We start from the raw sequence: 24,960 nt of genomic DNA on the forward strand, positions 1-24,960 counted from the left end.
ATCTTTTTCCGCTTTAAAGCTTACAAGTGGAAATTTGGAATCATCATATATGTAACAATCCATCAATAACAAATGATATATTGCAAATTTATGTTGTTTATCTGCAATGAAAATGCTTTCTTAAAAACATACAGCTAACTAATATCTTCATTAGATTATTCGGGTTACTCTATCAAAATGAAGTTTACTGACGCAAATAAGAAAAAGATAACACACATTCACGTTATGAAAAGAAATGTAATTTGTACATAATTTATTTCACACATACTTCTCTTTCATTTCGTCGAAGAAAAATTACACATAAAAATGGGAAGACTGGTATATTGACAAAAGATCTGCCCTTCAATAACAAAAATGGGTAGGAATTTCACTTGCATTCTTCTTAAAATCATGTCCAGCATCACAACCACATACATATCCAATGGATATCTCTTTCATTACCATTATTCCACGATAACATGGGGAATTTCAGCTAGGTTATTTACTAAATTTCAGTATCTTAATCCAATTAATCATATCTCAATTCGAATAGGTTTTTTGAAAACATTTGCATATATCATAAATACTAGTTATCGTGAATGTTTCCGAACTACTTATACGCTCAGTTGTTTTTACGATTGAAATTAAATACTTATTTCAGATAAGGACGTAAAATAACAATTAATTCTTTCTAAAAAGAAATTAGGATATCAAAGTAAAATTATATTTTTTCAAGATCAATACGGTTAGAAACATACTCAGGTGAATTTCGTGGGTTTCTCCATAAAAAGCATAAAATATATTCTGTTTTAAGTTATCTTTGTATGAAATAATCAAACAATAAGTCAACGTTTTGACTTGGTCGAAAAAAAACAAGAAATTAAATTATATCTTTATCAGCAATAAAAAAACACAATGGAAATTTCAAATATACACATTAAATGTATTCAGTACAAATATTAAAATAATGTTGAAATTTCTTCCAGAAGAAATTGAGTTATATACAGAACATGATAAAGTATCACATTTAATCAACTATATACTTCATGATCAATTTCCACAATGTGCGAAAGAACATGTAACTAGCAATCGATACTACTAACTGGTGAAATGCCAAAATAAAGTTTAAAGTTTGTAGTATTGCATAAACTAAAGGTGTACTTTCTTCATGCAAACATGCTTCACATTTACACCCTTCAAAAATAGTCAAAATAACAAATTTGTTGGTGAAAATGTCTTAACATGAACCATGGTTCGGTAAATTTTCAAGAAATAATTTGGTTGATTTGGACAAGTTATTCTTTTTTGTCGGACACGTATTCACCGATATGTGAATTATTTTGACCAATGTTTTATTCAAGAATGTACTTTTGTCTTATTGCCGACAAAATATCAATAATAATACTAAATAATCCAACCAATTTGCAAATATCGCCACTTCACTGTTGGTTCTGCTACAAAAAAAAGAAATATTCTATTCTAACTCTAAATACCTACATTAAAAAAAACAGTTTCTTTCATACATTATTTTGTAACTTAAATAAATTATCCCTTTATATACATCAACCATCATAACATTTCAAAGTTGTTTTTATCTATAAATATACATAAATACACAGACAAAAATAGTTCTTTCAGTTGAAAAAAAACCAACGACATCCAACACTCCATTCCTCCCTGGCACTCTTCTGAAAAGACGAAATAAAATCGCAAAATCTGGACGAGAAACTTATCAAAAATACAACCATTTCAGAAGACACTTTGTAGCAGTGGCGCGAACATTGGTGAACCCTAATCATCACTCTCTCTCTCCCTCGGCGCGCCAAGTCCATGACAAAGTCCGATATTTTAACACAAGGAATATTCTATGGCATTGCAAAGTGATATTTTTTGTTGGGACAATCTCACGTGCTCACCTCTCTTCCAACTTGTTGTTCAAATTCTTTTCGATGTAACATCGTTCTCTCCTCAAACTCCCGAAGTCTCCTGTTTTGCTGTTCCATTGTGGCGCGGTATATTTCATCTTCTTCCTGTTATTGAAAAGAAAAACATGAGCGTTGGTTAACCAGAAACGGTTGTTTCCCAAAAGGTCATTAGGCTTATGTCATCACAATCATCAACTGCTATGACGATGATAGTTCTGAAATATTCTATTCTAATCTTACTCTAATGATGTAATGATGACTGAATTACTTAATCAAATACCATTACGTAAAGCTCACCAATTTATCCACTTTCTTCATCCCTTAAACCGTGTCAAAAGCAGTGTAAAACAACACAAAGAAGAAAAAACTCCACGCTGCCGTTTGTCCCTTTAAAGGTCATTCTCTGATGATTCATTCATGCTAAAACGAGATTATTTCAAAGTTCAAATGAGAATTCCCCTTGTTACAACATACATCATGTTAACAGCCTCCAAGGCAGTACTAACTTAGCATGAATCTGCATTTTCCCAAGTACGCTTTCATCAATAGTATATCCTGTAGCTAAACTATATCTAACCATTCTCATCAAAATTGTCAACTGCTGATGCTCCTAACCAATATGATGTCATGTCCCCTCATTGGAATCTACCTTCTTTTTTTTTTAGTTTGATAGAGGAAACGGCAGGGAGGGCAAACTGCGTATTACTTACAGTTCAAACATTGAGGTAACTTATATAAATGTACGGAGGCTGTGTGAAATATTACCTTCGCTCTATGAGAATCAAATTCAACATGACCGACACCATCAAGCCTGTTGAGATCGATATAACCCCTCCATATTACACATACTCCATTTAAGATGAACTGCGACTTCAGGCAGACCTGCAGAAAAATATGAAAACGAATAAAATTTGGTTCACATCTTGTATGATGATCAAAGAATGACCAAGCAATACATATTCTATTAGAAGTCATGATAAAATTATAACGTTTACAAACCGAATGTATATTTCATGGACTACTTTTATTCTTAATTAATTAGAATATTATAAGCCATGAATGGGCACTATATTTCTTTCCTACATTTTAATTACGATTTTGGGGCTTTATAGTTTTATAATGATTTGAAGATGAATGGAAATTTGAATAGCTTACCACGCTACCAGAAATTATACTTATTTTCCAAAAAGCGGAATTATAACCAATCAGAAAAAAGACGACTGTGCGCGGGTATAATCATGATAGGCCGGCATGAAGATGTCGTTATCATCGGAACACATTCAAATTGTGAATTGACTAATGACAAAATACATGAAGGAAATTATTTCTTGACGCCAATCAATACAAAAAAAATATTATCATTAAGGAAATTTTTATACTAATGAAATGATTCGCAAAATACTTTAGTCTGTATGGTTTAATTAGGTACGGCAAGATTACTAAGACATTCCCCGCAATTATCATTCATTTTTAATTTACTTTGCTAAATTCTAACCCCAAAATCGACTCCCTGCAGTGAAGGTATTAGGTATAATAATGGTGTATGTTCTGCTAATTTGGCCATTTCCGTATCCGGAGTATTTGTTTATTATTGTTATTCAAATATCTACCATGCACGCATTGAAAAATCTAAATCATTATAGAGATGTATATTGACACTGTATTGAACACAATGCCCTCAATTGTGTGATTATAGACGTGATCATGCATGTTATCAAACAACCTACAACCTTGGAATTGTTGTATTCAAATTGTTAATCATTTCTAACGTATTCCTCTTTTTGTGTATTTATACAGGGTAAATACAACGCCACACATCTCTATCTCTTGAATAGCGATAGTAGTTTCTAATGGGGTAGTCCACGCAAAAGCTGCGATTTTTCGCTTCAGTGTTGCGAGAGCACAATCTCGGCTTGCACTGTCGGGGGTATGCCCCGCCTATATAGTCTGCATTTTGATAGCTGCTGCATGCTTTAGGCTAGCAGTCTCATAATATGTTTAAATAATCTCCTTAATCGATATAGGCCTCATAACAATAATTGTCAATGCATTTCACATTGAAAGTGTAGAAAAAAATACAGATAATATAAAAAACAGATTTGCACTAGATGCTGAAAATTATACCAGAAAATATTTTATCATAAAGTGCTGCAAATTTGTTTTCCTACTATACAATATATTTCTAAATAAAGATAGATGAATTAATTCCATTAAATTCATTTTTATCCTATTTCGCACTTCCATTTGTCATATTTATTTGACATAGTATCACATAATCATATTTAAAGAACATGTAAAAAGATTAAAATAGACAGTACATGAAGCAACTAGATTAAAATAGACAGTACATTAAGCAACTATCAAAACAAAATATGAATTGAAAAAGAAAAGGAAAGGATTGATAAGAATAGAGAAAACTCTCTACCATGTTTATAGTGCCCTATTTTAGGTTATTGATTTTCAATTCATTTTCGAATATTTTAAAAGATGGCATATTTTTATTCCATTCTCAAAATTAGCACTAAAATGCCTTACTCAACTGTTTCTTTTCTCCCAAACAAAGATTTGAGATCAGTTTTTTTTTTCTCAATCCATCAACCAAATTTTCATACTTAATAACTGTAAAACAGTTACTCTTAAATCATTTTTTTTCTTTATTCAGTCATGTATAGGTGAAATAAAATGCTGAACTTTTGTAGAAAATATACCCAGTTATTCAAAATTAGAATTATGTCCACCATGTCCACGATCTCGTAAAAAACTTATCGAAGCTGTGAACATGTATCGTAGCGCATGACATTCTTTAGAAATACAATATCAAAAGAAGTAATAAAAAGGACGGAAAATTATAGAAAGCAGGCAAAAAAGAAAAGAAAAGATAGAAAAAAAGAAAGAAAGAAAGAAAAAGAAAGAAAGAATGAATGACACAAAGAGAGGAAGGAATGAATGGATGAACGAAAGATAGATAGAAAAAGAAATGAACAAACAGACAAAAAGCAAAAGAAAAGAGAATAGTATTCAAAGATTTCCCGCGGATTGACTGAATGAGAACTAAATCTAAGGCAGCCAGCTTTTACCTAAATTGCATTACACATACACACACACATGGGGCGTCGAACGGTAACGATCCATGAAATTAATTTATTCATTATTTCAATGTGTTCATGTGTTTGGTGGTAATTTGTCGGAAATGGCGGAGCACAATACTAATTAAAGTTAGGTTTAACTTGAGTTATTGATTATTTATTCATGAGCATGCTGGTTCTTGACGTATTTTGATTTATGTTCCACCTGTCTTGAGTTGAAAGTCATTAATACTATTGTTTCATACATTTTGATTGAATGTTTTTGTCTGAAATTAATACATTTATATCATTGAAATCGAAATTTTGAAGAAAAAGAAGTGTAAACGAAAGAGTGATAAAAAAATAAGCGATCCTAGAAAGTAATTCAAACGATCAAACATGCAGGCTCTTACAGATTTTTCGTAATCTCAGATTGTATCCTCCTGGAGTCTAGATCACTGTTCATTATTACCATTACTAGTATATCATAAATTTTACGCAAAGACACGAAACATGATGAAAATTTGGAAGGTATAGGTGGGGGCACATGGATGAATACATTTTAATCATTTAATTCAATTTTGAAATAACGGGTCATTAAGGTTAAATGTTTTTCTTCAAGATATGAAAATGTGTCGATCAAGAAAATGGCGTATGCTATCTTTGTTCTGTAGAACTTAAAGATTCGCGATTGCACTAAAAGATTCGGTTGCTTTATTTTCACGAGTTTATAATTCTTATCGATGAGTAATAAGCAGTTCTTGCACAGATTTTGATATAATATCTATATGCGCTTACAGGATTTGAGATATCATTACCCCTGTTTTAACCTGTCGACCAGTTTTACATCGCACAAGCTGCACTTCAGTTAATTTTGTCAGGTACCCATCACATTTACCTGGGTTAGGTGCAGCACAATGTGGTTCCATTTCTTGCTGAAAGAAATTACGTCATGGATGGGATTTGAATTCAAATGCATTCTGATTCTTATAAAGGAAGGCTTTATTGTGGAGAAAGTTTTCTATGATCACTGGTCTCATCCAATTACTCTGATATAAACCATACACCAATGTATATGAAGTGCATATAATCAAGAAAGTAATTATTCGCATACAGCTGAGAAAACGCGAGTGGTCGTTTTTTTTTCTCATTTGATCATCTTTTACCAGTAATTAACGAAAGACGCTTCGTTTTTAACAAATTACATTAACCAGTCCAAGACACCATAATAATTACGCCATGCATTGTAATATACATTCAAAACGATGATATAAGCTCCTTCAAGATAAAAGATCAATTTACCTGGTATACGCATCTGTGGTGCACAAAGGCTGAAAGGGCATAACGCCCTCTCTCACCGTAAAGTAGTATATTGTTTCCGAGAAATTATGACGCACTGGTAGTTACAATGGACAGTAACAGTATCTAGGCCTACACGTAGGCTTCCACTAATGGCCCATCAAGTCGATCGTTGGCTCTTAGAATTTATTAAAAATGATCATCATAATGTTTTATATATTACATAAATTCTATCACCGATGTTTATAAAATGATGAATTGTAAGACTAGAGAACAGTGTTCAATAAGAAAGTCTATGGAAAACAGATCTAAAGATGACTAAATTTAGCATCAATTTCCCATGCAATCGCAACGATACTAATCCATGAAAATTCCATCAAATTCCATTCCTGACAAAGAGCTTAGAATACCGTAAATCAATCTAACATTCCTTTAAATCTGAAGCTTATAATTAACGCCACAACACGCCGTGAATTTCTATATACAATAATTTCTGTTTGGAAGGAAAGTGTAATGGCTTCATGCCGAGAAACAGAAGGTCGTATTTCCCTTTTCTATGAAAGTTGGGGGTTAATAATTTTATTACAATATGCACACCATGCTGGTATGAGAGACACGTCTCTATGGGGGTAATAGAAGCTACCATGTCGATAGAGTCTGGTACTGGTCTGCGGGGGCGGACGGGCGGAGAGATTCCGTCATCGTATAACACGCTATTTTACACGGTTTTCTTCGAATCCCTGCTGGCTGACTTCCGGCTAGAACCGATGTCAATGTCCGCTGTATCTCTCCTAATCGCGATATCGCTGTTAACAAGGAGAAGCACCATGCCCCGAACACCAGTAACGGTGGATAATACGATTGTCCAAAGAGAGCTTCTACTCATATTCAGTGCTCAATCACAAATGAATACCCATTTATTTCAATTGATTACAAGCCCAACTTCCGCTGATGTTCAGCCAATTTAAAGTGGAAGGCAATGCACGACTCCATACACGGAGAAACGAACAATAGTTAATTTACCAGCATAATGGATACGGTAGTGTGGCGTGATTCGTGCACGACTCCGTGAAGACCAAATACAGACCCAAAATAATAGACAAGTGTCAAAGAGGAGAAATTTACATCTCGTCTATGAATTGGCTTTGCTTATTCAAGCCGTCGTATTCATCAAACGGAAACAGTTGATACTGCACTCTAAATTGCTGGAATTTAAAATAAATCCAGGTGGACAGTATATACTAATTAGGGACAATCGAATTTTGGATTTAGTTATAATCCTATAAGATACATTCTTAAATCTCAGAGGATTCAAATCCCTTGGCTTGAGGTTTAAAAATAAATTTTGAGATTAAAATTAAGGATCAAGTCCACATCAGAAATGTTGATTTTAATCAATAGAGAAAAATCAGACAAGCACAGTGAATCGGATGTAAAGTAAGAAAATTATGAAATTTCAAAGTTTCGCTTATTTTTCATAAAATAGTTATATGAACGAGTCAGTTACATCCAAATGAGAGAGTCGATGATGTCACTCACTCACTATTTCTTTTGTTTTTTAATTGTTTGAATTATACACTATTTCAATTTTTACGAATTTGACAATTAGGACCTCCTTGCCTGAACCACAAAATGTTAAAATAATGGAATTTCGTGTGTTCAGGGAGGAATGAAACTTCATTTCACATGACAATGACGAGAAAATAAAAATATTTCATATGTCATATAATAAAATACAAAAGAAATAGTGAGTGGGTGATGTCATCAGTTCCCTCATTTGCATACCGACCGAGATGTGTATTTAGGCCTGTTTTGTGAAATGAAGCGCAACTTTAAAATGTCTTAACTTTCTTATTTTACATCCGATTTTGATGAAATTTTCTGCGTTATGCTTGATGGATTTTCTCTTTTTATTCCAATTGGTGGGGTTGACTTGTCCTTTAAACCCCAAATTCGATTGGTCCCTATTAAACTATATACAGTCCACATGGATTTATTTTAAATCCCAATTAGAGTGTGGAGTGGAACTCGCGTGTGATCTTCCAATTTTATGGATCATGGTACAAACGAAATTGGCTAAGACTGGATTGTCTAAAATTTAAGTTCCATCATCTTTAACTTTCATTGAAATGAAAGTATGAAACTTCTAAAACCAAGGAAGAATATCAGGCCCCGAGTACGCTAAAACAAAGACCAATTTCGTAAAAAACTGAAAATATATTAAAATTGCCAATTATAGGCATAATTCCCCTGAAAGATCACGGCCAGTAAAATGCCACTAAAAAGCTGCGAATTTCACTTTTCTTCATGCATGTTCAACAGCCAAAGGAGAGCTTTGGCCGAGCTTTTGAATTGATCACATGTTATGATGGACGTCTATTTCCGAGTAGGCCCTAAACAGATGTGAATGTGTTAAATATCTGAATATAGAGGACTATAAAACAACCTACAGTTAAATATATAGGCATATGCAAATATCTAAGTTGAGATTCCGGTTTGAATTTTCGCTGTGGAAACTGAATTTCGCCAAAGATTAGGAAAACAGAGGAAAATAGAGAACGATATGGGGGAAATGAGACACTCTAAAGAATACACTAAAAATTATCAAAAACAGGATATGCTGAAGACTGTGTACAGCTAATAAAACGAGTTCATCGACACATAGAAACCGTCATAGGGATTCCAACAATACCTCCACCAAAAATGATTAATAGCCCGTCTCATTGACAGCCACTATTAAACATGATCACTTTCAGAAAAATTATCCCCCCATGAAAATCACCAAAATGCATTTCCGCCCTCGAGTTTTCCTCTATTGTTGCGATTTTACAAAGCACCACAAAAAATAACCGTTCGTGCATAATCTTCATTATTATTATGCAGGAATTACCCCTACGGCTAGACATTAACCTTTTCATTCTAATATCATCAGCCTGTTTCATAAAATCAAATATATTTATGTTTCCTTTCCAATTGTTTCTTGAACTTACAATTCTCTGTCTCAGCGAATCAAAGAGTTATTGAATTTCCGTTGCAAAAATTATGATTGATCATTTAGTATTAAGTGGATTCAAAATAACCATTAAAAAGCACAACGGCGGTTTATAAATGTATTTCTATTATGACTGTATTTAGACTATTTACCGATTTGTTTTCGTATTTTACCCCTAGGTCACTGCTTTAATTTCAAACTTACTTTCAATCGCCTTGAGTTTTATGCTTAATGATTAATTATACTAGTAGTTTTATGAATACCTGTACATTTTCATATTCGCATTTTACTAGTATACACAGTCGATAAAGACGTTTGTAAGGATGGAAGAGGCATGCAGGTTTAGGGATGTTTAGGTGGTTGTATCAATTGTGTCTTTTCTGTCATACTAATCATGCTAGTGACAATATTATTGTGACCGTATATATATGTCGTTTTGTAGTAGATTTTCATTCAATTGTTACATTTTTTTCTTCAGATTTTCCTTCTGTTTCCAAAGTTCTTTGGATATATTTTAGGACGGGTCGCTTTGTCCTATACAAACTATATTTTTTGATAACTTCGTATTTATTTTGTATTATTTCTCTCTCATTTATGTTTTTTCTCATGTCTGTATTTGTACTTTGTTATTTGTTTTGTTATCTATTTTTGAGGGGCCCACATTGTACAAGCATTGCTTTTTAGTGGGTCCCTCCATTTCCATCTTAATTTAATTTCTATTGAAAAATAGTATACTTATTTAAAACCTCCAATGTGTTGCCCAAATTGTGTAAGTGTTTTTCACAACATATGTATTATTATTTTTGTTTCTTTGCAACGGATACAAATACTTATGTTTATATATGGTATACAATTTGTTTTTGTTTGATGGAAGTGAAATAATCAAAATTGAATTGAAATTGCATTGAATTGAATTGGATATGCATGTTAATCAACTTTCTTCATCATACTTAAGTAATTATAATCACAAAGATAATATGCAGTTAATGTAATTCAATGATTTTCTTCTTCTTTCCATTTCTTTGTTTATCGTGTTTGCAATCGACAAATTTTCGAATGGAATTTATACATGCTAGAGCGCATATTTATATGCATTTGCATTTTCTTACTTTTTTTCTGTTTTCTCTACTATGAGGTAGTTTAGTCAGCTTGTTCTGTACATATTTGATGTTTTGCTTTTATGTATACGTCCTTTTTAAGGTCAAGACCACCCTAGAAAATGTTGATTTTGAATAAATAGAGAAAAATCAGACTAGCATCGCGCTGGATATTTAATCAAGATCGGATGTAAATTAAGAAAGTTTCGAAAGTTTTCACAAAATAGTGTGCATGCAGTATTCAGTGACATGCAAATGAGATAGTCGATTATGTCATTCACGATTTCTTTTGTTTTTTCTTTCATTGTTTGATCATATTTCATTTTTAAACAGATTTTACAATAAAGACCAACTTGTCTGAATCATAAAGAATCAAACAATGCTAATTCCACATGTTCAGGGAGGAATCAATCATTGCTTCACTTGACAATGAGGAAAAAATTATTTCATACAGTAAAATGCAAAGAAATAGTGAGTGGATGAGGTCAGTTACTCTCATTTACATACCGACCTGGATGAGCATAACTGTTACTTTTGTGAAATCAAGCGAAAGTTTAAAATGTTTTACATCCGATTTTGATAAAAAAAAATTAAGTGTTATCCTTGTTGGATTCTTCTCTTTTTATTCCAATCAATTTTTTGTTGGGGTGGACTTGTGTTTTAAAAAAATGATTGTTCATCATATCTGTATACTGTGGTGACCATGGACATAATTCCTTTTTTTTCAAATTTCATTTTCACAAAATCTCTTTTGAAGCAGAATGCAGGCTTGGCATCGAAATGAGCATAATTTTATACTTATATAGGTCATCCATTATCAGCTTAAAGATTCCCCTAAAACAGTGGCAGCGGAACTTTTTTTTGAAAGTGGGGGGGGGGGGCTGACCACGCCAAAAAAAATCACAATCAGATCGTCATTGTGTTTCCGGTTTTTCTTGTACACGGTTTTTTTTTTAAGAAAAAAAAATGGGGCTGGAGCCCCCCTCGGCCCCTGAAAAATGTCAAATAGCCTATATAAGAATATGGTCTTTGTATCGATGGACTGTCCGTCCTAAACGACCGCTGGTGTTATTTAAGTGACCATGTTTATGGGTCACTGTAAGCGGGTCAAGATCGCTTCCCGAGTAGATTTATTGTCCATGACACGCAATTATAAAAGGTGGAACCCGTTTGGACAAACACGTGGAAACTTGAGATGCCTCGCATTATTCTCAATCTAATATTCCAATAGTTTTGTTAAAGACAGAAAGGTTTAATTGAATTATATACGGCCTCGGCAGGCTTACACAAACTGATGAATTATTATTCTCAAATCTATGAATTATGACAGAGAAATAAGTGAGTGATCACGAACGTTATTCCAATGTCAAAATTGGACCTGAAATCAGCAATTTGAAAACAAAGATATTTCATTCTTGCTAACATTCATAATTATGAATTGACGCTGTCCTTCCTTTATTGTTATGTTTAAATAATTTCAAATTATACCCCACACTAATAAATCTATCTGTCCCAGATTTCTTCTCCGTTGTTGTTACCAAGACATGAATCTATAATTATAAATCAATTATTTTTCTTTATTGCTCATCAAAAATAAAGATGAAAGTATTGGCGTAAAACTGTACTGTTCTTGAAAAATATATTTTGGGGTTATTTTTGGAGAGATCCACAGTGCAGTTGCTGAGAAAAGCAAGATACATGTATATCAAATCCCTCTGTTCGCGTCCCTTACTGCATGTGTTAAATGTAGACATGGTAGATGTCGAGAAATACTAAATAATATTTAGGAATCTCCGACATTTCATCCACTACTTTTGAAGAGATATTCAACATTTTTCACAAGACAGTAAACTATAACTGACAAACAAGCCAAACGTCTAATTCAGAATGATACACTCGAGATTAATACTACATGTACTTCGAAGCTGATTCGTATAATAAAATCGAAGCTTTAACGAAGGTTGTGGCAAATCGCTATGAAATAAACTAGTGATGCAGGGGAAACATTTTTACTAGGATTTGGATGAGCCTATTTTGTGGTCTATACCGCATTTTTATAAATCATATCGGAAGTGCCATTTACTGCTCTTTGTGAGTCCAGAGAAGCAGCCAAAAATGTACAATTTTGTGACAACCGCTCTAAAAAAACATGCATTCATACTTCATAGTCCAGGTATCATCATTAAAAGGAATTCCAAAGTTTTGAAACATGTCAAATGACCGGGTTCAAATATAGCCAAAGCACGGCGTAATTTCATATTATTCTGAAAAGTAATGATGAATAATCATTTAGTTTTTTTTTTAAAGTTAACATCAAGGTTTATACATAATAATTTAATCTGCAAAATAATTATCTGAATTTTTACCATGATATTTTTACCAATAAAGTGATTTCTTCTGAGTTTGTGAAAAAGTTGAACACAAATGTAGATGATGTTAAGAATTGAAATATGAATTTTAAACAAACTTTTATAGAATGAATGAACTTGCACTATAAATAAATTATCTGGTAAACTGTAATTATTCGTGTATGAGAAGCAAATTTAGGTAAAAGTCGACTTTCCGTTTTTAAATTCTCATTCCACATTGTATAAACCTGACACATCACTATGTGTTTGACTATGTGTGGGAACAAAATGTTCCCACCTGAGCAATATTGAGAAAAGTTTTTACGGTGTATCTGTTCAATGATTAATGAATTTCAAATGTTACCCTGTGTTTAAATATTTTATTTCGAATACCAATATATTCATGTTCACGAGATAAATCACAACTGAAATATTTTGAATTATTGATGTATTTTTCATTTCACCGATTCCTTATGAATTCATTATGTTATGTTGAACAATTTTTGTATTAGTGACTTTTCTGATTTTCTGATTTTGAAGTATTGAATTAATCATTTGTTTAAACTATCTTTTATATATCTATTGTTATTTTATGTTCTCGGGACCCTGCTGAAAAAAAACACAGTCAGTCTGAGTATGTTATTCTAAATAAAGATATTTACTAAATAAAATAGATAAATAAAAAAATAAACACGCGATGACGAACATCTTCAGAATTAAAAAGATATGTTCTCCCAATTCTTCATCAATATGACTTTGACATATTGTTTTGTTTTACTTACTTTTCCGATTTCCTTGTCGAAGTCGACATATTCTTTGGTTGGCTTTCTGTCTGTTGTTTCACTCCATGAGTTCGGGTAGAACTGAAGGTGAAGATTTGTACCCGTCGCTACGAAAGACTGAAAATCAAAATCAAATCAAATGGCTCATTACTACCTTGCAAATTATTTTCAATATTTCAAATTGAATCATTTTTCTCATGCATGGGAGAATGAGGGTTCAACGGTTATGCTTTATAGTCGGTTCAATTTTGATGGATTGATCATTGTCCATTGTCGCCAAAGAGGGTCATGGAGTCGTCTACATGTATATAAGAAGTGCCATTGTTCTCCATCTCATTGATATGGTACATGGGCAATAGGCTTTTAATTGGATACGTTGTAATGTTCATCACATAAAAACGATATGTTAACTGGCCGGGAGGACTAATATCGTCTCAAACTTGACTTTGAACAATAAGAAAGCGAGTAATTATTTCGGTTCTGGTCTCAGTTTTATGAGAGGGTTTTCTATTTCTTCTTAATCTCTACATCCATCAACTGACCCGTGTCATACAAGATTAACAAAATTTTCTTCAAGTATGGGTCGGTACAATAAAAGGTACTTTTGAAATGAGAGGAAGAAGATTGAATTTGTTCTTTGTCGCCTGACTGTGTAAACACTAGTAGCAACAAGGCCGCTTCTACCCGTGTACAAACGAGCAATGAGAAGGACGAGCGTGGCCGAACTTCCCCGGCGGGCTTCAGGCCTTCAAGCCACGCTCAGGATATAGCTAATGGAGGTCCTTCACTACTCGGGAATTTAATCATTCTAAAAAAACCTTGAACCATTGGTACGTGATTTTTCATTATTATCCTCTTTTCGAGCTGCTTTTGAGTGAAAGACGTTTTCATATTGGTAGAATTAATACCAAGAGTGCCCTCAGGGAAGATTGAATGATTGAAGGTGTGGTGGGCACGTTTGTATCAGCTGGCAATGCACGGGAAGTATGGAGACGATGGGTGCCTCTTCTGCAGAGATGCCCATGTCTCTAATCATGGACCCTTCTAAGAATTGATCTGATATATACTCAATTGGACCGACTCAAACAATGATTGAACATGAAAATCATAATGCATCGCTCCTCTATAATGATTTGCTGCCCTAAAACTTTCGCCATTTTATGAAGAAACCGGGTGTCATATTAAGCTGTTCAGTACATTCTGTAGCTTTTAAAAGCAAACGGAATAAGTCTTTGGCCTATATGCTTTCAATGAAAATTATTATGTAAACGGTCGCGTATTAAAGATTTTTCAAACTCTTGCCTATTTAAAAAAATCAAACAACTTTGAATCCATTCTGGAATATAAATATGTAGGATATTTTAAACTTTGTTTAACATTGAACTAAACATAAACGGAAGAATGTACATTGCTTTAGTTTGATATTTTTGCTGCGAGTCTTTGATGACATTCCAATAATAATCATCTACGAGAAAATTGTAATATCTGATGAACACTGAATAGCTATCATAGTTTACCTTAATCAAGAATGTCTCTTGAGATTTAAAGTGACGGAAAGAGGGATTAAGTGATGAGTGCACCTATCTTGTCCCTCGAGGCAAACCACTTTAATCCCTTCAAGGAGATATCAGACATTACCTATACTTGTTCATATAGAACAATTAATTACCGTCTGTTTTACATGACAAAGACCGTTATCAAGAGGAGACTGCGCATATTTTGATAACTCTTGATGAAAATGGCAACAATATTCTTTCTTTGGCTTGGTCACTTCCATTAAAACGGTTTACATTATTTTCTATGCGAAGCAAGAACTAAAACATTTGATGTTTATTGACGTATTTTACAAACCATATTTGGTGAGACGTGAAATTTATAGTAAGGAAATAATACTTCTATACATCAGTAATCAACAAGATACATATTTTTAACGGCAGCACGCACTTTACCTGTTGTGTTTTAACATATGAACAATCAGACAATCACTCACCCGAAAGCGGAGAGAAGTTTTGTCAATGTAACAACATGCAAATCAATTTTTAATTGAAATAAAACTTGGAAATGAATGAAAATAATCTGTGATTTTTTTAATGAAATGTACAAATATGCACATCAACAAAATAATTTCTGAACAACATTTTAATGTTACTTTTTTTCAAATCTAGATCTCTTTTTAATAACCATTTTTGGATGATCAGTAGTATTAAGGATGGATGTGTTTAGTGTAATCATTCTTATCTTGCTTCCTATTATTTGCAAACTTTCTATCTTCATAATTTAGTTATTTATGTTCAAATACCTACCAACTGTGCATGTCCTTCTCTGCAGCTATTAACAAATCTCATCTGCCTTTCCTCCTGTGCTCTGTCACGGTATCCTGTGTACCGAATCTAAACAAAAACAAAAATATATATTTCTTTAATAAGAGAAGAGAGATGTGAAGAAAGTGTGAAAATACATAGGATATAATTATGCGATGTATAAGAATATCTATCACTAACACAAACAGGTATTGATTTATTTCATAAAAGAATAAAAAGATAAATCCTGTTTGAAAAACAAAAAATCCACTCCATTCCTGAGATGATTACACCAAGATTACTTGAAGACATATTCACCATAGTGACCTATAAATGTGAAAATGTCGTCTTATTTCCAGAATCATGGACTCATGATTAAAACAAAGAGCCGGTAAAACTGTTCACTTTGCCTTCTTGTGTAGAAAGTATATTGATTATTAAAAAAAACACAAAGATTAAGTGTGTACTCTTCATTTCTCTCTATCCATCCCAGACACAAATAGACTATAACTTAAGGGGGAAACTCTTACAATATGGTCTCAATTGCAAAACGTCTTCAATAAATTCATACTTAAATATTGGCGTGAATCTATCATTATTAATAGGAGTAATTTTTTCGGTATGATAACGTGTAAATAACTCAAAGATATGGAAGCGTTCCAAGATGGCAGATAAAAACTAAAGAAGGAGCAGCATCGATCGTCTTGCCATGGCCGTCTCGCTCTGACCTTCACGTTCATCAGTGTTTTTGCGCTCCCTTCCATGTCACAAATTATATTGATTTCCTCGTATTCATCAACGTTCTAAATCTTTGTAAGAGTGTTATTCAATTCTTTGCCTTCAATGATTCTATTGTAATTCGCATGACCTCCTACAGTATAATGATTGGGTCACGGTATAGTGCGAACGAACCTGACAGGGCCAGGAGCAGAGCCGCCAAGATTCTGAGTAGGGGGTAATGCTCGGAGTGGCTACCCCGTCAATGCGGCGTGAGAGTGACTCAAAGACTCGGCGCCACTCAAATGAATACACGTGCTCTTAGTTTGGATCAACCACACCAAACAACTTCTGCTTCAGATACGATTAAGATTAACTGTCGAATAAATATAATTTACAAGTAACATTCCTAATAATTTTACACCTTAGTCCTTATTAGAATCAAAACAAAATACGACCCGACGCGCCACTTTTCTCATTTCTGTCACCAAAAATGGTAGTAAAATATAGTGTAAACTGACCGACCCTAAATGCTTGAAATTTGTCTTTGGGGATATAAGCATATTTCGAAAATCTGAAATTTTGTTTGTTTCTAGCAAATACAAAATATAAATTGGTATTTCCTTTGCAAATGAAAAGGCAATTTAATGAATTTTAACGAGCATAAAAATGTAGAGGTTCACGCTGCATCCTTCCTTCGCCATTTAGGTATTAAATCACAGGTCAAATTTATGTCTCGTAAACTCTGAATCAGAACTTCAGACAGAAACCGGTAGAAATCTAAACATTACAATTTAAATTTCTGATTTTGTAATCTAAAACTCTAGATGGAGTCAGGATGTTTTTGTCATTATATACTACGGATGAGTAAAACCGGGATATACACGTTTTCTTACTAAACATGCACTCCTACAAACAACCCACGCTTAAAGTTAAATCTTACATATATTCGGCTCGACTGATATACTATACTGAACAGTATTTTACGTACTTGTTATTTAGTCAACAACCATGATGTTTACCTATTCTTCAAGAAATTGTGATACCATTGTAACGTGTCATTGACCTAAAGCCCTAAATTCGCGGAAGAGGAAACATTGTGTTTTCGTATACGGGTCGGAGTTTACAAATTACGCAATAAGCAGTGGAACTTTGCCAAGCGGAACATTATAGTGCAGTGTATGTACCACATACCGAATATATTCATCATCATGCGGTATATTATGTTTCGTTTTCTTCTTCACAATAAAACCGCGTGGAACAAACCGTTATTCCATTCAAATAAAAAGATGAAACTTAGAGATCAGTTGTAGCATAAATGATGAAATTTGCTTCTGCATGTTTGAATATTCGCCATGGGATCAATTAAATTCGTGAGGGTAATTTATTCTTTACAAAAAGGCGAATTACAATTTCATGAAAATATTAATTGATTGACTTACCTCTGAATCTCGGCCCAACTTCCTAAATAATTCATCATTCTCAAATTTGCTCCTCTGATCAGGAACTACTCTGGGCATAGTTGTCATCGGTATAAGTTTAGTGTATCCCCACACGAAGAATGAATCAATAAATAAATAGTTATAAGACGGTAATTTTTCCACTGACCAGTCTGGAATCCTCAAAAAAACAATTGAATGTGTATCTTTTGAGTGACACTCGAAATGTCTATCTGTAAATTCCCAAACGAAACGAACAAGTGCAACGCTCTTAGCACGCGTGCGACTGACTACAGCTGGTCTGCTCAACATTTACTGGAATTTATTGAAGAAAGGATCTCGTGTTGTCGCCGCTGCGTGCAAGCTATGACGAGCCCATTCATTGATGACTCGAAGATCTATTAGCATAACCACCCCCACAATTGTGACGTCAGGGCCAATATCACCATGATTGGCGGGAGCCGATTTCGGCGTAGGCGAGTCCATTTATGTCTTAAGGGTTTATAATTATGTGTAACTCCATGGTCTTTGTTTAGTTATTTTGTTTAAACATGTCAACCTGTTTTTTCGTAAATTTTATACGTGATCATGTATATTTTGTTATCATAATTATGATTCACTGATGCATTTATTGTGTAATGCTATTCAGTATGTTTATTTACCCCTATTTTTTAATGGACGTATCCGATCAAAGTGCAGAGATGGTAATAGGATTCCAAGTTTAAAGGCCGTGCATAATGCGGCTAGTGCAGTTTGTTTTATTCGGCGTCTAAAACTGAGGAGAAAAGTTTACGAATATAAAATTAATGACAATGCCCTTAATCAGTAGAAAAAACTTTATTAACTGATTTGCTCTCACATATGAATGGAACGTTAAGGGAAAAGACTACCCTCTCTGTTCGAAGGCTGCCGCAGTTTAGACATTCCAATATGATTGACTAATGCTTACTCAGTCCTGGAGTAGTCTTTATGCATGGTCGTCTGTTACTCATCGCTGTCTCGTTCTCTCGTGTACTGTTATATTCAATTTCTATATAATTCATAAATGGACCCCGTCGAATTTGTGTTACAAAATGATATGATATCTACTGTAAATCAGTCTTGTAAAATAGTAGCACAATAAGATTGTATTATTATTTGATATCTATGACGGAGTGAAAAAGGGTTTGAAGGAATATATCCAAACACCCGAATATGCATAAACCCTATACGGATTTTCCTTGTAGTTTCATGCAAATTGTGAATTTCATAATTGTGATTTTTATCATCGCCATAAATCAATGTTTTCACTACCGCTCTCTTGTTTTATTTGAACAAATTGTGTAAGACTAATGGTATTCTCAAACTCCATTTGAAAAAAATTCTATCAAATATCAAACGTGTTGACAATCAATTTAATCAAATAACTTTCGCTGATCCTCAGAAAATGGTAGCGTTTGAAAGTGTTTGGGCTTTACTTTGGCTGATTACTATTTTCCGATGACCAATGTCTGATTTAATACTTCTAAGTGTTAGTCCCTTTTCTTTTAATAACTATTTCTTTTATGTCATTACTTCTAATCTGATGAGTGGTGGAGTATAATGGAAATTATAAGAGAAAACATATTGCAAGTATTCAGACGAACTGACTTAAGGACAAATGGAATTACATCCAAATAGAACAATCGCAGACAGGACGATATACTGAACGGTGAATTATACGTTGAGATAAGTCAACTCTTCAGTACATGAAAAGTAGTAGTCTTTTTAAAGGACAAGTCCACCCCAACAAAAGAAATAATTTGAATAAAAAGAGAAAAACCCAACAAATATAACACTGAAAATTTCATCAAAATCGGATGTAAAATAAGAAAGTTATGACATTTTAAAGTTTTGCTTAATTTCAGAAAACAGTTCTAAGCACATCCTGATCGGTATACAAAATAATGAGGAGACCGATGACGTCATCAATGCACTATTTCCTCTGTATTTTATTGTATGAAATATGAAAAATTCTAATTTTCTCCCGATTGTCAAGTGAAACAACGATTTATTCCCCCCTGAATATGTGGAATAAGCATTGTTCAATACTACGTGGTTCAGTCAAGTTAGTCTATTGTCAAATCTATATATAAAAAATGTCCCCCCCCCCCGTGGATCCGCCAGAAATTGGATGTCAAGTTCCATGTAAAATCTGATCTTACGATGTTTTTATACTGCATCCCAGGAGGCGTGCTCCTTCTTATAAACTTTCACGTGATGAATCAATAATGAAGAAAAAATTGATGTTTTCCATTTAATATCTGATTTTTTTACGATGTTTTCATACGGTATCCCAGGATGCATGATCCTCATTTTTCACGTGATGAATCAAAAATGAAGAAAAATATAAGAACCCATGAGAAAGCTAGGGAAGGAAGAAAGTATTAGAAATAATGTGCCAGGTCGTGTAACTATCATCATAATACATTATTTTGCTCTTTAAGATAAAAAAGGTCATGCTGCCATGTCCTATCAAAATACCTTGGCCTCGCCACCGAATCATATTAGTGCTTTATTGGAAATATTTCACCAAATTCACACTACACAATCAGCAATCTGACAAAAACCTTTTACTAAAAAAAAAATCAGAAGATGTTATAATTTTTAAGAATTAAAACAAACAACCGTTGCTTTTAACACCGGTATTAAATATCTTAATTTGTTCATTCTCTTGGGTTCATCTTTAAATAATAAATTGAAAATAAGATTTTTTTTAATCGAGTTTCACGACACATTTAAAAAGAACCTCGGATCCCAATATACATCGGATAAAGGAATCTGTACTTGGCTTTTGCACAATTGGGCTTTTTAGTTTCAGCGATACCGATTGGCCTACAACACTTGCGTGTAGATGGGGGAGCTGTGGAGCTATGGACCTCCCACTCCCCCCCCCCCCAAAAAAAAAAGTCTGCAAGAAAAAAAGGAAGGGAAAGGGTGAAATGTGATATAAGAGGTATGTCAAAATCTATTTTGAAAATTGATTTTTGTTTTAAAAAGTAAAATTCGCTCGCTCGCATGTAGGTTTTCAGCATTTTTTTTTTTTGGGGGGGGCTCATTGCGCTGTACTGGTCTACAACCACTTTCTCTACTACCTGTTTGGTCTCATTCTACTTATGCTAAATGGGCTATATACCATTTGTTTCTTCAAATACTTCGCCTCATGACCGTTTGGTCTAAGAATAACTGACTCTATTCACCATTTCGTCTAAATCCCATTCGGGCCTCTATATACATGTATGCATTTTGTCCAATAATACCCACTTAGTTTAACACCATTAATTTAGTCTATCCTGATAGATGAATTGTCCATGAACATAATTTTCATTTTGACAAAGTAAACATGAATTATGATTATTGCACAAAGAGGAAATTAGACATACTGGACTAAATTAGAATAAGTTAGAATAAATTCGACCAAACGGTAAAAATATACCAAATTGACAGTATATAGATCTAATGGGTTTGGCTTATGTGGTATTGGACTATCTGGAAAGTGGACCGACTGTTTGTAGCCTACATAGGCCTACACAAACCAGCGAAATCATACCCACTGCATGCTGAAATAAGCAATGACATCGAACTTCTTTAGAGAACAAGTGTGAGATTACTATGAATAAACGGCCGTCATATTGGAATGGTATGTGCTTCACCCGTGGAGTCCACATTGACACCATGATAGAAGAAATCCTGCACAAGGTCATGACTGAGGTGAAGGTCATTGGTAGGGCGAACAGAGAGACGTGTCTCAGTCAGGTCCAATTCTTCTAGTTCTTCAAGTCTTGATGAGAGGGCGCAAGTGTTGAGTCATGAGAAGAGTGTGTATAAAGGAACTCGTGTCATACGGCTTTGCTTTACGGGGAAGTACTTCATCCCACCCAGGACTTCATTTATGCTTTCATCTACTTGAAGTTCATATTTATTCATCTTATGGGGATATATTTTTCTCTCTCCCATTTAAGTAAAATCACGAATGTCGCAAAATAGACATGTTGCTTTTTTTATTCTAAAGCAACACTTTCCCCGCCTCAACCGGAATTTATTCCCTATATATCGAGGCAGGAAGACATATCTATTTTGACCCTAACCCATGTAGGCCTATATGCAGAGTGGATGTCCATCATTCTTGGCTAATAAATCATAACAATAACATTTAGAACGGACAATAAATCATTACAAAAAGATAAGAACTGTGCTATCAAAATCATTCATTCAGAAATTGATCAACGCTTAAAGGCTATACGTCCACCCTAACAAAAGTTGACTTGAATGAAAAGAAAGAAAAATACTATCATCTCGCATGTGTCAGAAAGTTTATATGACACTTTAAAGTTTCGCTTATCTATTTCAATGTACAACTATGTGAAATGCAAAAGAGACGATGGTGTTACTCACTATTGCTTTTGTATTTGATCGTGTGAATTATACAATATTTCAACTTTTAATCATATCAAAGTACATACGATTTGATATCATTTGATTTTATTCATTGGTTAACTTCATTTTTTCAATGTTGAACATTTAAGTAATTCAGTAATACAGATCACAATCGGTCACAACAATAATAATTCCAAATTAGGCCCTCGGAGAAATCAATTTTGCGTCGCTGTGTAATAAGGAGAAAATCAAAATATTTAATAATTCATCTCATAGTATAAAGAAATGTGAGTGGGTGTCGCCGTCAGTTCTCCCATCGGCACACTGTCCATGATGTGCATATCATTGTTTTTTTTTAATTTAAGCGAATTTTTAAGTAAAATGTCATGAATTAATTTTAAATCTGATATTTACGAAATGTCTTAGTGTTTGTTGGATTCTCCCTTTGAAAACTGTTTTCAACGTTCTCATCGATTTGATAATGTTACGCTTTTCAACCAAACACCCCAATACTAGGACCTATACACATATAGACGGCGGGAGCGGGGGACCTGCCCCCCCCCCCCTAAATTTGAGGTTGGGGACGGTTCCCCCCTAAAAGTTGTTGATAACCTTTTTTTTGCTTACCCTTTACCTGTGTCCATCCCAAAATTTCAGGTGGACCCCCTCCCCCCTTATTATTATTTTTTTTTTTTTGGGGGGGGCTTCCGCCACTAATGCCTATACAACACCCACACACACCAAATTAGAATCAAGATACGTACATAACAACATCTTGACAGGTGTATGTATGTCTGACGTAGCACTCCTACTGTCATGATAACACACCCACTTGAAACAGTTTCCAATTCAGGTGGGATTGATTTAGGTTATCTATAAGATCACTTTGTCAGAATAATGAATTCAATCATCCAATTTGATTGTTTTTCAAGGGGAAGCTATTGTGACGTAGCATCATTATTGAAACAATAAAAGAAATGAATTTTCGTTATTGTTTTCGACGATATCAAATTAAATAATCTTTATGGAATAACAAAAAAAAGTTGCTGATAAATTGTGTTTTTTTATAACGGGTAGTTATCGATTTTGTCAATTTTCATGAATAAATTGTCAAATGATGTTATGTCGGAAATAGCCGTACATTAAGTTACACTACAAAAACGCCGGTGTTAATTTAACACCAGCCTGGTATCTATATCGGTCCACACCAGAGAGATATTGAAACAATACCGGTTTGGCGTTAGGCTAACACCAATTGGCATAAGCAACACCAATAGTGTTAAACCAGTATCGGTTTGATTCTTAAGTGGTGTTGTTTCAACACCTGTCTTGAAGTAACACCGGTGTATGTTTTCATGACATGACTTGTTTAAAAAGAAATACTGTAATTAATTAAAGTGGAAATGGTGTTTTATTATTATCAAACAAGCTATAAACTTGATAGAAAGATTTATATTGACATTTCAGGAGAAGAAACATATCCTCACACTGCAGGCGCGGATCCAGGAGGGGGCCGAGCCGGCCCCGCCCCCCCCCCTATTTTTTGACAACCTGCAGAAAAAAGTGTACTCTTTGCCTTGATACAAACTACGAAAAACAGAAAGAAAAGTGAGAAAGATATTATACCCATGATGTGTAATTTATAGCCTCGTAAAGACCGGCCCGACCCCGAAAGGAAAAAACAAAAAGATGAGGGGAAGAATTGGAAAATAGACTTAATATAAAAATTTTCTCTCGCGCATCGCGCTCGCATTGCCTGTGTAATGACTCCCATTCAAGTGGGTTAAATGACACTTAATATATCAAGTTCTGATATCAATTTACACACACAATGTTTTAGCTCGCACATCAAGCTTTCATTATTTTGTTTGATTTACACAAATTGTTGATGTATATCAAAATTTTCAGCTCGCGCTGCGCGCTCGCATTGTTTAATTTGTGAGATACCTATCCTCTGTAGAAATTCCTACCAAAGTTTGTCAAAATGCTCCTTTATCATTTCAGTATATCAAAAAATTAATCTCATGCTTGGCGCTCGCATTTAATTGTCTGAGACACACAGCTTGTTCTTTATCTAAATAAAAACGCGGTTAGACTATCCATTTTTCAGGTCGGAATATCTAAAAAATTTGGAGCTCGCGCTTCGCACTCTCATTATTTAATTGGTGATACTTGTATCTTTTTCATTAGTCACTAAAAACCGGCCTAATTGAGTCCCTTTTCACGTTACTATGATAAAATTTCGGCTAGCGCTTCGCGCTCGCATTGTTTAGTTGGATACTTATCTTTGTTCATGATTATAAAAACTGCTCTGAATTTTCAGTTCCAAGGACATAAAATATCAAAGATTTTAGCTCGCGCTTCGCGATCGCATTGTATATTAAGACCATATGAGATACCTTATGTTGTTTATGGCAATAAAAACTAACATATACTTAAAACTTCAGTCTTTAGTTAGGACTACCCCCTGAAAAAAACCCGGATTATAGCGGCCAATCGAGAAAAATGTTGATGAAAATATTTTTTCGGCCCCCCCCCCCCCCTATTGGCGAAAGCTGGATCCGCCCCTGCACTGCCTCCAAAGAACATGAAAGAATAAATTCAATCATTCGTATAATTAAA

At 34.0% G+C, this 24,960-nt stretch overlaps 1 protein-coding gene across 1 annotated transcript; it reads right to left on the bottom strand.

The window, feature by feature from the left end:
- Window positions 1-217: 217 nt before the first annotated feature.
- On the bottom strand, window positions 218-18,298 carry LOC121408055 (core-binding factor subunit beta-like). Its single transcript, XM_041599376.1, has 5 exons — window positions 17,947-18,298; window positions 15,791-15,877; window positions 13,488-13,604; window positions 2,670-2,786; window positions 218-2,009 (listed from the first exon to the last, which is right to left on the bottom strand). The coding sequence occupies exons 1-5, from the start codon at window positions 18,253-18,255 to the stop codon at window positions 1,884-1,886; spliced, it is 756 nt and encodes a 251-aa protein (XP_041455310.1). The 5' UTR covers window positions 18,256-18,298; the 3' UTR covers window positions 218-1,883.
- Window positions 18,299-24,960: the final 6,662 nt, after the last annotated feature.

Source organism: Lytechinus variegatus, chromosome 2 (genome assembly GCF_018143015.1).
Source record: "Lytechinus variegatus isolate NC3 chromosome 2, Lvar_3.0, whole genome shotgun sequence".
Classification (NCBI taxonomy): domain Eukaryota; kingdom Metazoa; phylum Echinodermata; class Echinoidea; order Temnopleuroida; family Toxopneustidae; genus Lytechinus; species Lytechinus variegatus.

Excerpts from the sequence above, each read along its gene's own strand:
- LOC121408055 (XM_041599376.1), bottom strand. The coding sequence starts at position 18,255 with ATGTTGAGCAGACCAGCTGTAGTCAGTCGCACGCGTGCTAAGAGCGTT. Across the intron at positions 13,605-15,790 it reads GAGAAGGACATGCACAGTTG|TCTTTCGTAGCGACGGGTAC; the intron begins GTAGGTATTTGA and ends TTTGATTTTCAG. Across the intron at positions 2,010-2,669 it reads TTGATTCTCATAGAGCGAAG|GAAGAAGATGAAATATACCG; the intron begins GTAATATTTCAC and ends TTTCAATAACAG.